Below are 14,617 nucleotides of genomic sequence, written 5' to 3'. Positions count from 1 at the left end.
TCTGAGACCACACCGATCAAAACTTTGAACATGTCTGCTTGACATGTGAAAAGTTTTTTTTTTTTTCACGATTAAAGGGTTAAATACTATTCATCACCAATTCAAAGTTCAGTAAGGGTTCATTAACACTACGGATTCTCCACTACACTGAGAAATGTCCCGGCATTATAGACGGCAATGCATTTCAGAGCAGATTCTGCCGAAAGATTCTTACCAGAGTCTGGATGGGGTCCGGAATTTCATAGTGTGAATAGTGCAGCAGAATCCCACTGAGAACAATGGGAGGCTGCTGCACCGCATTGGGAGGCTGCTGCACCGCAATGGGAGGCTGCTGCACCGCAATGGGAGGCTGCTGCACCGCAATAGGAGGCTGCTCAACCGCAATGGGAGGCTGCTGCACCGCAATGGGAGGCTGCTGCACCGCAATGGGAGGCTGCTGCACCTCAATGGGAGGATACTGCACCGCAATAGGAGGCTGCTCAACCGCATTGGGAGGCTGCTGCACCGCATTGGGAGGCTGCCGCACCGCAGTGGGAGGCTGCCGCACTGCAATGGGAGGCTGCCGCACTGCAATGGGAGGCTGCCGCACCGCAATGGGAGGCTGCTGCACCGCAATGGGAGGCTGCTGCACCGCAGTGGGAGGCTGCCGCACCGCAATGGGAGGCTGCTGCACTGCAATGAAGATACACAACTATTTACAGTAAGTAGAGGATCAAGTGAGATGTGTATAACTTATAACTGTGACCATTTCTTTTCTATAATAGAAGTCGATGGAGAAGTTGGAGACTTCATAGACATCCCTGATATCAACAAGGGTAAGTCATGTAGGTTGTTTGAACTCCCCAGTAGCAGAAATCTCTAAGAGGTACCAAAGAGGTTTGATCTCTCTGAAGTTAAAACATTCAACACAATTGTCAGTTATTTCCGAATATATCCAGAGAATCGGTTTGACACATTTTTTGTTGCTGGGTTTAAGAATCAAAATGCTGAACTCTAAACCAAGATGGCCTGGAGCATGTGTCCAAAAACTCCTTATTCCCCAGCTTTAGTCACTGCTCAGTTAATTTGCTTGTGCAGTCCGCCATCTACTGGACACTTCATGTATTGCAGGGCAATACACAACAATCATCCCAAGGGGTTGCATGTCTGTCTATGAATATATATATATATATATATATATATATATATATAATGATCAATGTGTTTTGTCTTTAGTATCACTGTAATCATGCTCTGTATTTTTTTTAAACTATTTATAGACCAGAATCTGTTCCAGGGAGACATCATGATGCCGGTGAGCTCTGCCATTTTTTTTTTAATGGTTGATTGGTAATAATTGGGGTATTTAAATAAGCACTGTCAGATACAAAAACTTTTGATATGTTGTAAAGCATGTATAACCAATAGGTTTTGCAATTGCTTTTAATAGAAGATTTTAGCATTTCATACTGAAAAAGCCAGTCACACAACTGCCCCCCCCCCCCTGCCTCCTGGGATACATACCAGTCCTGCTGTGTCCATGCGTCATCACCTATGTCATGGACACACTTCCTTGATTGACAGCTGTGAGTGCAGGGATCACAGCTGGAGGAAAAATCCTCCCACTGTCATCTTGTGTCCCGCTACTGTCAGTGAGGACAAGCTGGGAGTTGTGGTTTTCCTAATGCTAGGGGAGATGTGAGCAGACAGCATACTGAGGGAGGGGGCGGAGACCTGCACAGTGAGGCCACGCCCCCTCCCTTTGAGAGGAATTCAGACTAGTGAGCTAAATTAAAAGTGTAATAAAAATATATATAAAGGTGCTAGACACATAAAAATTAGATGTACATGGTCAGGATTAGGTACTGAGTGATATATTTAAAAAAATGTTTGTTTGTTGGATCTGATGGGCACACTAAAGTAGTTACTTGGAATGTCCCCTAATATGATTTATGGTCCCCTAATACAACTATAGGACTGATTTCTTGGGGTGAGACAAGTTATGGAATAGTCTAGTTTTTGCAGCAGCCACGATTTGGTCGCTTCATACAAACGGATAGTCCCTGTGGGTACTTGGGGAAGGGGGGGTTCTATAGATGAACTGGACAATTCATCTTTTACAGTCCCCTTTTGACACTGCTGACATTGTGGTTGAGGTACTCAGCTGGCTCCAAGACATTAAAGGGGTTATCCAGGAAAAAAAACTTTTTTTTAATTTATCAACTGGCTCCAGAAAGTTATCCCATCATATACACAGACTTAAGACCGAAGTCCAAACACAGGAAGTGCAGCCTGGAGTGCTGAGGGGGTGTGTCCAACTAACAGCATATGGCAGTTAAAAAAACTTTTTTTTTATATATATATCAACTGGCTCCAGAAAGTTAAACAGATTTGTAAATTACTTCTATTAAAAAAACTTAATTCTTTCAGTACTTATGAGCTTCTGAAGTTAAGGTTGTTCTTTTCCGTCTAAGTCCTCTCTGATGACACCTGTCTCGGGAAACGCCCAGTTTAGAAGCAAATCCCCATAGGAAACCTCTTCTAAACTGGGCGTTTCCCGAGACACGTGTCATCAGAGAGCACTTATACAGAAAAGAACAACCTTAACTTCAGAAGCTCATAAGTACTGAAAGGATTCAGATTTTTTAATAGAAGTAATTTACAAATCTGTTTAACTTTCTGGAGCCAGTTGATATATATAAAAAAGTTTTTGCCTGGAATACCCCTTTAAGCTAGTCCAGAAGAAAGTCAATGTAGGGTAGTGTGATGAACTGGGAATGTAAGAATGTAGTCAAACATTTATCAGATAACGGCTTCTATCTACGCTTAATGGGGGAGATTTATCAAAACCTGTGCAGAGGAAGAGTGGTACAGTTGCCCATAGCAACCAATCAGATTGCTTCTTTCATTTTCCACAGGCCTCTTTAGAGGCCTGTGGAAAATGAAAGAAGCAATCTGATTGGTTGCTATGGGCAACTGCACCACTCTTCCTCTGCACAGGTTTTGATAAATCTCCCCCAATGTCCCTGACGTGGGGCCTTCCCCGGATACTCACAGAGCCGACCTGAGAAAATCTGGACTTTACAAAATCTTGACAGCCGGAACTATGACAATTACCATATTGTAACCTGGTCTTGTTAATATGTAATGACCTTTGTTTATAATTCTACATACTCATATTTCCTTTAATGTCAAATATCTATTTTAAAGCGGTACTCCGGTGGAATTTTTTTTTTTTTTTAAATCAACAGGTGCCAAAAAGTTTAACAGATTTGAAAATGACTTCCATAAAAACAAATCTTAATCCTTACAGTACTTATTAGCTGCTGAATACTACAGAGGAAGTTCTTTTCTTTTTTATGATTTCTTTTCTGTCTGTCCACAGTGCTCTCTGCTGACCCCTCTGTCCATTTTAGGAACTGTCCAGAGCAGCATATGTTTGCTATGGGGATTTTCTCCTGCTATGGATAGTTCCTGACATGGACCGAGAGCACTGTAAATAGACAGAAAAGAAATCCTGAAAAGAAAATAATTTCCTCTGTAGTATACAGCAGCTGATAAGTACTGGAAGGATTAAGATTTTTTTTTATAGAAGTCATTTACAAATCTGATTAACTTTCTGAAAAAAAAAAAAGTTTTACACTGGAGTACCCCTTTAACCCCTTAAGGACCCATGATGTACAAGTACGTCATGGGTCCTCTCCCGATCTATAACACGGGGCCACGGCGTGGCCCCATGTCATAGCGGGTCGGGCCCGGCCTCTAACAACGGGCAGGACCCGTGGCTAATTAACCCACGCAATTAACCTTTTAGACGTTGAACGCCGCGTCTAAAGTGAAAGTGAAACCATGCCGGTTAGCTCAGGGAGCTGTTCGGGATTGCCGCGGCTTAATCACGGCATCCCGAACAGCTGCAGGACATGAGGAGGGTCTCCTACCTGCCTCCTGGTGTCCGATTGCTGAATGGCTGCTCAGTGCCTGAGATCCAGACATGAGCAGTCAAGCGGCAGAATCATTGATCACTGGTTTCCTATGAGAAACCAGTGATCAACATAGAAGATCAGTGTGTGCAGTGTTATAGGTCCCTATGGGATAACAATGATCAGTGTGTGCAGTGTTATAGGTCCCTATGGGATAACAATGATCAGTGTGTGCTGTGTTATAGGTCCCTATGGGAGCTATAACACTGCAAAAAAAAAAAGTGAAAAAAAAGTGAATAAAGATCATTTAACCCCTTCCCTATTAAAAGTTTGAATCACCCCCCTTTTCCCATAAAAAAAACACAGTGTAAATAAAAATAACATATATGGTATCGCCGCGTGCGGAAATGTCTGAATTATAAAAATATATCGTTAATTAAACCGCACGGTCAATGGCGTACGCGCAAAAAAATTCCAAAATAGGGCATTTTTGGTCCCTTTTTATATCATGACAAAATCAATAAGTCCTATCAATGCAAAAATGGTACCGCTAAAAACTTCAGATCACGGTGCAAAAAATGAGCCCTCATACCGCCCCATACGTGGAAAAAAAAAAGTTATAGTGGTCAGAAGATGACAATTTTAAACGTATATATTTTCCTGCATGTAGTTATGATTTTTTCCAGAAGTGCGACAAAATCAAACCTATATAAGTAGGGGATCATTTTAACCGTATGGACCTACAGAATAAAGATAAGGTGTCATTTTTACTGAAATATGTACTATGTAGAAACGGAAGCCCCCAAAATTTACAAAATGGCGTTTTTTTTCCAATTTTGTCTCACAATGATTTTTTTTTTCCGTTTCGCCGTAGATTTTTAGGTAAAATAACTGAAGTAATTACAAAGTAGAATTGGTGGCGCAAAAAATAAGCCATCATATGGATTTTTTTTAAAAGAGTTATGATTTTTTAAAGGTAAGGAGGAAAAAACGAAAATGCAAAAACGGAAAAACCCCGGGTCCTTTAAAGGATTAAAGAAAAATTATTTAATAAAAAAACAAACAGAAAAAGAATGTAGTTAAAGGGTAACTCTCATTAAAACTAATTTTTGCTGTTGCACTCCTTATGGTAAATAAAAAATATTTCTAATATACTTTGTTTTAAAAAAAAAGGAAGTTTTCTATGTTTTATCTGTGCTTAAAAAAGCTCAAGAGCTCATTTTCCCCCATCTCATACACAGACTTAGGACCAAAGTCCGAACACAGGAAGTGCAGCCTGGAGTGCTGAGGGGGGGGGGGGGGAGGGGGTGTCCAACTAACAGCATATGGCAGTTAAAGGGGTTATTCAGGAAAAAAAACGTTTTTATATATATCAACTGGCGCCAGAAAGTTAAACAGATTTGTAAATTACTTCTATAAAAAAAATCTTAATCCTTTCAGTACTTATGAGCTTCTGAAGTTGAGTTGTTCTTTTCTGTCTAAGTGCTCTCTGATGACACGTGTCTTGGGAACCGCCCAGTTTAGAAGAAAATCCCCATAGCAAACCTCTCCTAAACTGGGCGGTTCCCGAGACCCATGTCATCAGAGAGCACATAGACAGAGAAGAACAACTCAACTTCAGAAGCTCATAAGTACTTAAAGGATTAAGATTTTTTAATAGAAGTAATTTACAAATCTGTTTAACTTTCTGGAGCCAGTTGATATATATATATATATATATATATATATATATATATATATATATATATAAAAAGTTTTTTCCTGGAATACCCCTTTCAGTGTGAGAGGAGCTATGATTGGATGAGGCTGGACACACACCCCTCAGCACTCCAGGCTGCACTTCCTGTGTTTGGACTTTGGTCCTAAGTCTGTGTATAAGATGGGGGGAAAATGTGCTCTTGAGCTTTTTTAAGCACAAATAAAACATAGAAAACTTCATTTTTTTTTTTTAAACAAAGTATATTAGAAATATTTTTTATTTACCATAAAGCAAAAATTTGTTTTAATGAAAGTTACCATTTAAAGAAACTTATATAGTACCATGGAAAATCAAAGAGTAGTCGGATAAACTGAGTCATCAAGATGGTCTATGGCAGTGGTCTCCAAACTGTGGACCTCCAGCTGTTGCAAAACTACAACTCCCAGCATGGCCGGACAGCCAACGGCTGTCCGGCCATGCTGGGAGTTGTAGTTTTGCAACAGCTGGAGGTCCACAATTTGAAGATCACTGGTCTATGGTAATGGAGTCACCTAGAAATGTTGGTATTCATTATAGTACTGGCTCATTCAGCCAACGACTTTCTCTTTTGATGCTCAATATACATGGACAGTCGGCTTGACTGAGCGTGCATGTATTATGGATGGGAATAGGGTAGAAAACTGCCATCAGACAATTCTGAACAGATCGGAAATGTTTAATATTTCGGGCTTCCCCTACATCAGGGAAGACTTAGGAAGAGCCCTCCATTATATGATTGTCTAAAACCGAAACATACTGTCTATACATTATATAGAAAATGTATCACTTGGGTCTGTCCTGTTCCCTGCAGTGGGGTCACATAGTTATATAGAAGTTCTATCAAGGAGGGGCGGAGGGAAGAGGATGGGATTCTCATGTATTCTCACCAGCTAGGGTTAATATCAATGAAATTCTATGTGTAAGAGCATTGGATAAAAGTACACGGGGGACATAGAGATTCTATCAGGGGCTGCAATGTTCTATCTTGTGTCTAGGGTCAAACGTAGCACATTTACCATTGTAAGATCGCTGAACTGTTTTCTGTCTATAGAAAGATGCCAGAAACGCTTTACGTAATGAAACCTACAGGTGGAAGTTTCCTATCCCGTATATATTGGCTGATAATCTGGGTAATATACAAAATCTATCTATTTCATATCTATCTATCTATCTATCTATCTATCTATCATGTATCTATCTCATATCTATCTATCTATTTATCTAATATCTATCTATCTATTTCATATCTATCTATCTAATATCTATCTATTTTTCTAATATCTATCGATCTATCTCATATCTATCTATCTATCTATCTATCTCATATCTATATATATATCTATCTCATATCTATCTTTCTATCTATCTATCTAATATCTATCTATCTATCTATCTATCTATCGTCTATCATGTATCTATCTCATATCTATCTATCTTTTTCATATCTATCTATTTCATATCTATCTATTTATCTCATATCTATCTCATATCTATCTATCTCATATCTATCTATCTATTTCATATCTATCTATCTCATATCTATCTATCTATCTCATATCTATCTATCTATCGTCTATCATGTTGTATCTATCTCATATCCATCTATCTATTTATCTAATATCTATCTATCTATTTCATATCTATCTATCTATTTCATATCTATCTATCTATCTCATATCTATCTATCTATTTATCTAATTATCTATCTATCTATCTATTTCATATCTATCTATCTATTTCATATCTATCTATCTATTTCATATCTATCTATCTATCTCATATATATATATCTATCTATCTCATATCTATCTATCTAATTCATATCTATCTATCTCAAACCTATCTCTATCTATCTCATATCTATCTATCTATCTATCTATCTATCTATCTATCTATCTATCTCATATCTATCTGATATTTATCTATCTCATATCTTTCTACCTATCTATATATCTATCTCATATCTATCTATCTATCTATCTATCAATTTCATATCTATCTATCTCATTTCTATCTATCTATCTCATATCTATCTAATATCTATCTATTTATCTCATATATATCTTATATCTATCTCATATCTATCTCATATTTATCTATCGATATCATATCTTTCTATCTATCTATCTATCTATCTATCCATCTCATATCTATCTATCTCATATCTATCTATCTATCTATCTATCTGTCCATCTTCTATCTCATGTATTAGAATAGTTGGTCTCTTAAGAATTCTTGATGACATATTTGATTTTCTTTTATATTTTCAGACCTGAATGCTAAAGGGGTGATTCTTAAATCTTTTGAAATGTTTCGGCTGAAGTCTTGTGTGGATTTTAAACCTTATGAGGGAGAAGGATCTTTTCTGCATTTTCAGAAATTTGGAGGGTAAGCCATTTCCAAGACACAAGTCCCTTTATTATTTTAGGAATTTACGAATGAACCCTTCTGCCTCCATGTTGGTTTTATCGATGTATGTATACTGCCAAGGCATGCCGGGAGTTGTAGTTTTGTAACAGCTGGAGGCACCCTGGTAGGGAAACACTACCCTAGATATGTAAATACAGAATATAATTTTCCTTCTGAAGATGCTGGTCCTATGTTGGAGACTTCCGTACTGGTCAGGACCTTTCCATAGGAAGCGGCTGTGACCATAAAGCCATCGTAGAACACGAGATCCTTCATGCCCTTGGATTCTATCACGAGCAGTCGAGAAGTGACCGCGATGACTATGTGCAAATCTGGTGGGAGGAAATCACTGACGGTAAGTATGTTCTTGTATTCCAGCCTCTGTTCTTTTCCCTAGTTTTCACTTCAGCTGCTGCAGAACATCATAATACACACCTCAGCTACTGCAGAACTTCATAATACACACCTCAGCTGGTGCAGAACATTATAATACACACCTCAGCTACTGCAGAACATTATAATACACCTCACCTGCTGCAGAACATTATAATACACACCTCAGCTACTGCAGGACATCATAATACACACCTCAGCTACTATAGAACATCATAAAACACACATCAGCTACTGCAGAACATTATAATACACACCTCAGCTACTATAGGACATCATAATACACACCTCAGCTACTGCAGGACATCATAATACACACCTCAGCTACTATAGAACATCATAAAACACACATCAGCTACTGCAGAACATTATAATACACACCTCAGCTACTGCAGGACATTATAATACACACCTCAGCTACTGCAGGACATTATAATACACACCTCAGCTACTGCAGGACATTATAATACACACCTCAGCTACTGCACAACTTCATAATACACACCTCAGTTACTGCAGAACATCATAATACACACCTCAGCTACTGCAGAACATCATAATACACACCTCAGCTTTTGCAGAACATCATAATACACACCTCAGCTACTATAGGACATTATAATACGCACCTCAGCTGGTGCAGAACATTATAATACACACCTCAGCTGGTGCAGAACATCATAAAACACACCTCAGATGGTGCAGAACATTAAAATACACACCTCAGCTACTGCAGAACATTATAATACACACCTCAGCTACTGCAGAACATTATAATACACACCTCAGCTACTGCAGGACATTATAATACACACCTCAGCTACTGCAGGACATTATAATACACACCTCAGCTACTGCACAACTTCATAATACACACCTCAGTTACTGCAGAACATCATAATACACACCTCAGCTACTGCAGAACATCATAATACACACCTCAGCTTTTGCAGAACATCATAATACACACCTCAGCTACTATAGGACATTATAATACGCACCTCAGCTGGTGCAGAACATTATAATACACACCTCAGCTGGTGCAGAACATCATAAAACACACCTCAGATGGTGCAGAACATTAAAATACACACCTCAGCTACTGCAGAACATTATAATACACACCTCAGCTACTGCAGAACATTATAATACACACCTCAGCTACTGCAGAACATTATAATACACACCTCAGCTACTGCAGAACATCATAATACACACCTCAGCTGGTGAAGAACATTATAATACACACCTCAGCTACTGCAGAACTTCATAATACACACCTCAGCTGGTGAAGAACATTATAATACACCTCAGCTACGGCAGAACATTATAATACACACCTCAGCTACTGCAGAACATCATAATACACACCTCAGCTACTGCAGAACATCATAATACACACCTCAGCTACTATAGGACATTATAATACACACCTCAGCTACTGCAGAACATCATAATACACAACTCAGCTACTATAGGACATTATAATACGCACATGAGCTGGTGCAGAACATTATAATACATACCTCAGCTGGTGCAGAACATTATAATGCACGCCTCAGCTGGTGCAGAACATTATAATACACACCTCAGCTACTGCAGAACATTATAATACACACCTCAGCTACTGCAGGACATTATAATACACACCTCAGCTACTGCAGGACATTATAATACATACCTCAGCTACTGCACAACTTCATAATACACACCTCAGTTACTGCAGGACATCATAATACTCACCTCAGTTACTGCAGAACATTATAATACACACCTCAGCTGCTGCAAGACATCATAATACACACCTCAGCTACTGCAGAACTTCATAATACACACCTCAGCTGGTGCAGAACATTATAATACACACCTCACCTGCTGCAGAACATTATAATACACACCTCAGCTACTGCAGAACATTATAATACACACCTCAGCTGCTGCAAGACATCATAATACACACCTCAGCTGGTGCAGAACATTATAATACAAACCTCACCTGCTGCAGAACATTATAATACACACCTCAGTTACTGCAGAACATTATAATACACACCTCAGCTGCTGCAAGACATCATAATACACACCTCAGCTACTGCAGGACATTATAATACACACCTCAGCTACTGCAGAACATTATAATACACACCTCAGCTACTGCAGGACATTATAATACACACCTCAGCTACTGCAGGACATTATAATACATACCTCAGCTACTGCACAACTTCATAATACACACCTCAGTTACTGCAGGACATCATAATACTCACCTCAGTTACTGCAGAACATTATAATACACACCTCAGCTGCTGCAAGACATCATAATACACACCTCAGCTACTGCAGAACTTCATAATACACACCTCAGCTGGTGCAGAACATTATAATACACACCTCACCTGCTGCAGAACATTATAATACACACCTCAGCTACTGCAGAACATTATAATACACACCTCAGCTGCTGCAAGACATCATAATACACACCTCAGCTGGTGCAGAACATTATAATACACACCTCACCTGCTGCAGAACATTATAATACACACCTCACCTGCTGCAGAACATTATAATACACACCTCAGTTACTGCAGAACATTATAATACACACCTCAGCTGCTGCAAGACATCATAATACACACCTCAGCTGCTGCATAACATTATAATACACACCTCAGCTACTGCAGGACATCATAATACTCACCTCAGTTACTGCAGAACATTATAATACACACCTCAGCTACTGCAGGACATCATAATACACTCCTCAGCTGCTGCAGAACATTATAATACACACCTCAGCTGCTGCAGGACATCATAATACACACCCCAGCTACTGCAGAACATTATAATACACACCTCAGCTACTGCAGAACTTCATAATACACACCTCAGCTACTGCAGAACTTCATAATACACACCTCAGCTGCTGCAGGACATCATAATACACACCTCAGCTGCTGCAGGACATCATAATACACACCTCAGCTACTGCAGAACTTCATAAAACACACCTCAGCTACTGCAGAACTTCATAATACACACCTCAGCTACTGCAGAACATTATAATACACACCTCAGCTGCTGCAAGACATCATAATACACACCTCAGCTACTGCAGGACATTATAATACACATCTCAGCTACTGCAGGACATCATAATACTCACCTCAGTTACTGCAGAACATTATAATACACACCTCAGCTACTGCAGGACATCATAATACACACCTCAGCTACTGCAGGACATCATAATACACTCCTCAGCTGCTGCAGAACATTATAATACACACCTCAGCTGCTGCAGGACATCATAATACACACCTCAGCTACTGCAGAACTTTATAATACACACCTCAGCTACTGCAGGACATCATAATACACACCTCAGCTACTGCAGAACATCATAATATACACCTCAGCTACTGCAGAACTTCATAAAACACACCAGCTACTGCAGAACTTCATAATACACACCTCAGCTACTGCAGGACATTATAATACACACCTCAGCTACTGCAGAACATTATAATACACACCTCAGCTACTGCAGGACATTATAATACACACCTCAGCTACTGCAGGACATTATAATACACACCTCAGCTACTGCAGAACATTATAATACACACCTCAGCTACTGCAGGACATTATAATACACACCTCAGCTACTGCAGGACATTATAATACACACCTCAGCTACTGCAGAACATTATAATACACACCTCAGCTACTGCAGAACATTATAATACACACCTCAGCTACTGCAGAACATTATAATACACACCTCAGCTACTGCAGAACATTATAATACATACCTCAGCTACTGCAGAACATCATAATACACACCTCAGCTACTACAGGACATTATAATACACACCTCAGCTGCTGCAGGACATCATAATACACACCTCAGCTACTGCAGAACTTCATAATACACACCTCAGCTACTGTAGGACATTATAATACACACCTCAGCTACTGCAGAACATTATAATACACACCTCAGCTACTTCAGGACATTATAAGACACACCTCAGCTGCTGCAGGACATCATAATACACACCTCAGCTACTGAAGAACTTCATAATACACACCTCAGCTACTGCAGAACATTATAATACACACCTCAGCTGCTGCAGAACATTATAATACACACCTCAGCTGCTGCAGGACATCATAATACACACCTCAGCTACTGCAGGACATTATAATACACACCTCAGCTACTGCAGAACATTATAATACACACCTCAGCTGCTGCAGAACATTATAATACACACCTCAGCTGCTGCAGAACATTATAATACACACCTCAGCTACTGCAGGACATCGTAATACACACCTCAGCTGCTGCAGGACATCATAATACACACCTCAGCTACTGCAGGACATTATAATACACACCTCAGCTACTGCAGAACATTATAATACACACCTCAGCTGCTGCAGAACATTATAATACACACCTCAGCTACTGCAGGACATCGTAATACACACCTCAGCTGCTGCAGGACATCATAATACACACCTCAGCTACTGCAGGACATTATAATACACACCTCAGCTACTGCAGAACATTATAATACACACCTCAGCTGCTGCAGAACATTATAATACACACCTCAGCTGCTGCAGAACATCATAATACACACCTCAGCTACTGCAGGACATCATAATACACACCTCAGCTGCTGCAGGACATCATAATATACACCTCAGCTACTGCAGAACTTCATTATACACACCTCAGCTGCTGCAGAACATTATAATACACACCTCAGCTATTGCAGAACATTTTAATACACACCTCAGCTATTGCAGAACATTATAATACACACCTCACTTGTTGCATAACATTATAATACACACCTCAGCTACTGCAGAACATTATAATACACACCTCAGCCGCTGCAGAACATTATAATAAACACCTCAGCTGCTGAAGAACATTATAATACACACCTCAGCTGCTGCAGAACCTCATAATACACACCTCTTCTGCTGCAGAGCATCATAATACATACATTTATGGATAGTCACATGTTATATCCTTTCTTCCACAGGCATGAGTCACAACTTTAACACGTATGATGACAAGTACATAACAGATCTGAACACGCCATATGACTACGAGTCCGTCATGCACTATGGTCCCTTCTCTTTTAACAAGAACGCCAGTGTCCCAACCATCACCGCCAAGATCCCCGCCTTTAACAACATCATCGGACAACGTCTCGACTTTTCTGCCATAGACCTGGAACGTCTAAACAAGATGTACAGCTGCCGTATGTATGACCAGCCAACAAATCATCACTGAAATAGAAGCTACAGATGTCCATGACTTTATAGCCTATATACCAAGGGTATAAAATATTGGAGAGTCAAAAGGGGCATTCACCCCAATGTCACCATTATGCATGGGTCTTCACCACTATGTATGGGTCTTCACCACTATGTATGGGTCTTCACCATTATGTATGGGTCTTCACCATTATGTATTGGTCTTCACTATTATGTACGGGTCTTCACCACTATGTCTATTGGTCTTCACCACTATGTGTGGGTCTTCACCATTATGTATTGGTCTTCACCATTATGTATTGGTCTTCACTATTATGTACGGGTCTTCACCACTATGTCTGGGTCTTCACCATTATGTATGGGTCTTCACCACTATGTGTGGGTCTTCACCATTATGTATGGGTCTTCACCATTATGTATTGGTCTTCACCATTATGTACAGGTCTTCACCACTATGTCTGGGTCTTCACCACTATATATGGGTCTTCACCATGATGTATGGGTCTTCACCATTATGTATGGGTCTTCACCATTATGTATGGGTCTTCACGGGTCTTCACCATTATGTATGGGTCTTCACCATTATGTATGGGTCTTCACCATTATGTATGAGTCTTCACCATTATGTATGGGTCTTTACCATTATGTATGAGTCTTCACCATTATGTATGGGTCTTCACCATTATGTATGGGTCTTCCCCATTATGTATGGGTCTTCACCATTATGTATGGGTCTTCACCATTATGTATGGGACTTCACCATTATGTATGGGTCTTCACCATTATGTATGGGTCTTCACCATTATGTATGGGTCTTCACGGGTCTTCACCATTATGTATGGGTCTTCACCATTATGTATGAGTCTTCACCATT

The 14,617-nt window shown here is 39.7% G+C and overlaps 1 protein-coding gene across 3 annotated transcripts in view; it reads left to right on the top strand.

Moving 5' to 3' along the window:
* MEP1A (meprin A subunit alpha) overlaps positions 1-14,617 on the top strand; it is a 44,910-nt gene that overhangs the window by 17,737 nt on the left and 12,556 nt on the right. For 2 of the 3 annotated variants that reach the window (XM_056563016.1, XM_056563014.1), the window contains exons 3-8: positions 765-815; positions 1,260-1,294; positions 6,689-6,767; positions 7,908-8,025; positions 8,226-8,401; positions 13,506-13,727. In XM_056563016.1, the coding sequence (XP_056418991.1) occupies positions 1,286-1,294; positions 6,689-6,767; positions 7,908-8,025; positions 8,226-8,401; positions 13,506-13,727 (604 nt within the window). In that variant the 5' untranslated portion in view covers positions 765-815; positions 1,260-1,285. Of the gene's footprint in view, positions 1-764; positions 816-1,259; positions 1,295-2,991; positions 3,124-6,688; positions 6,768-7,907; positions 8,026-8,225; positions 8,402-13,505; positions 13,728-14,617 lie in introns of those variants that run through there. The other variant, XM_056563015.1, reaches the window with a different exon arrangement.

This window comes from Hyla sarda, chromosome 3 (genome assembly GCF_029499605.1).
Source record: "Hyla sarda isolate aHylSar1 chromosome 3, aHylSar1.hap1, whole genome shotgun sequence".
Classification (NCBI taxonomy): Eukaryota; Metazoa; Chordata; class Amphibia; order Anura; family Hylidae; genus Hyla; species Hyla sarda.
Note: the sequence above shows the minus strand (reverse complement) of the source record. Positions and strands in the feature narration are given on the sequence as shown.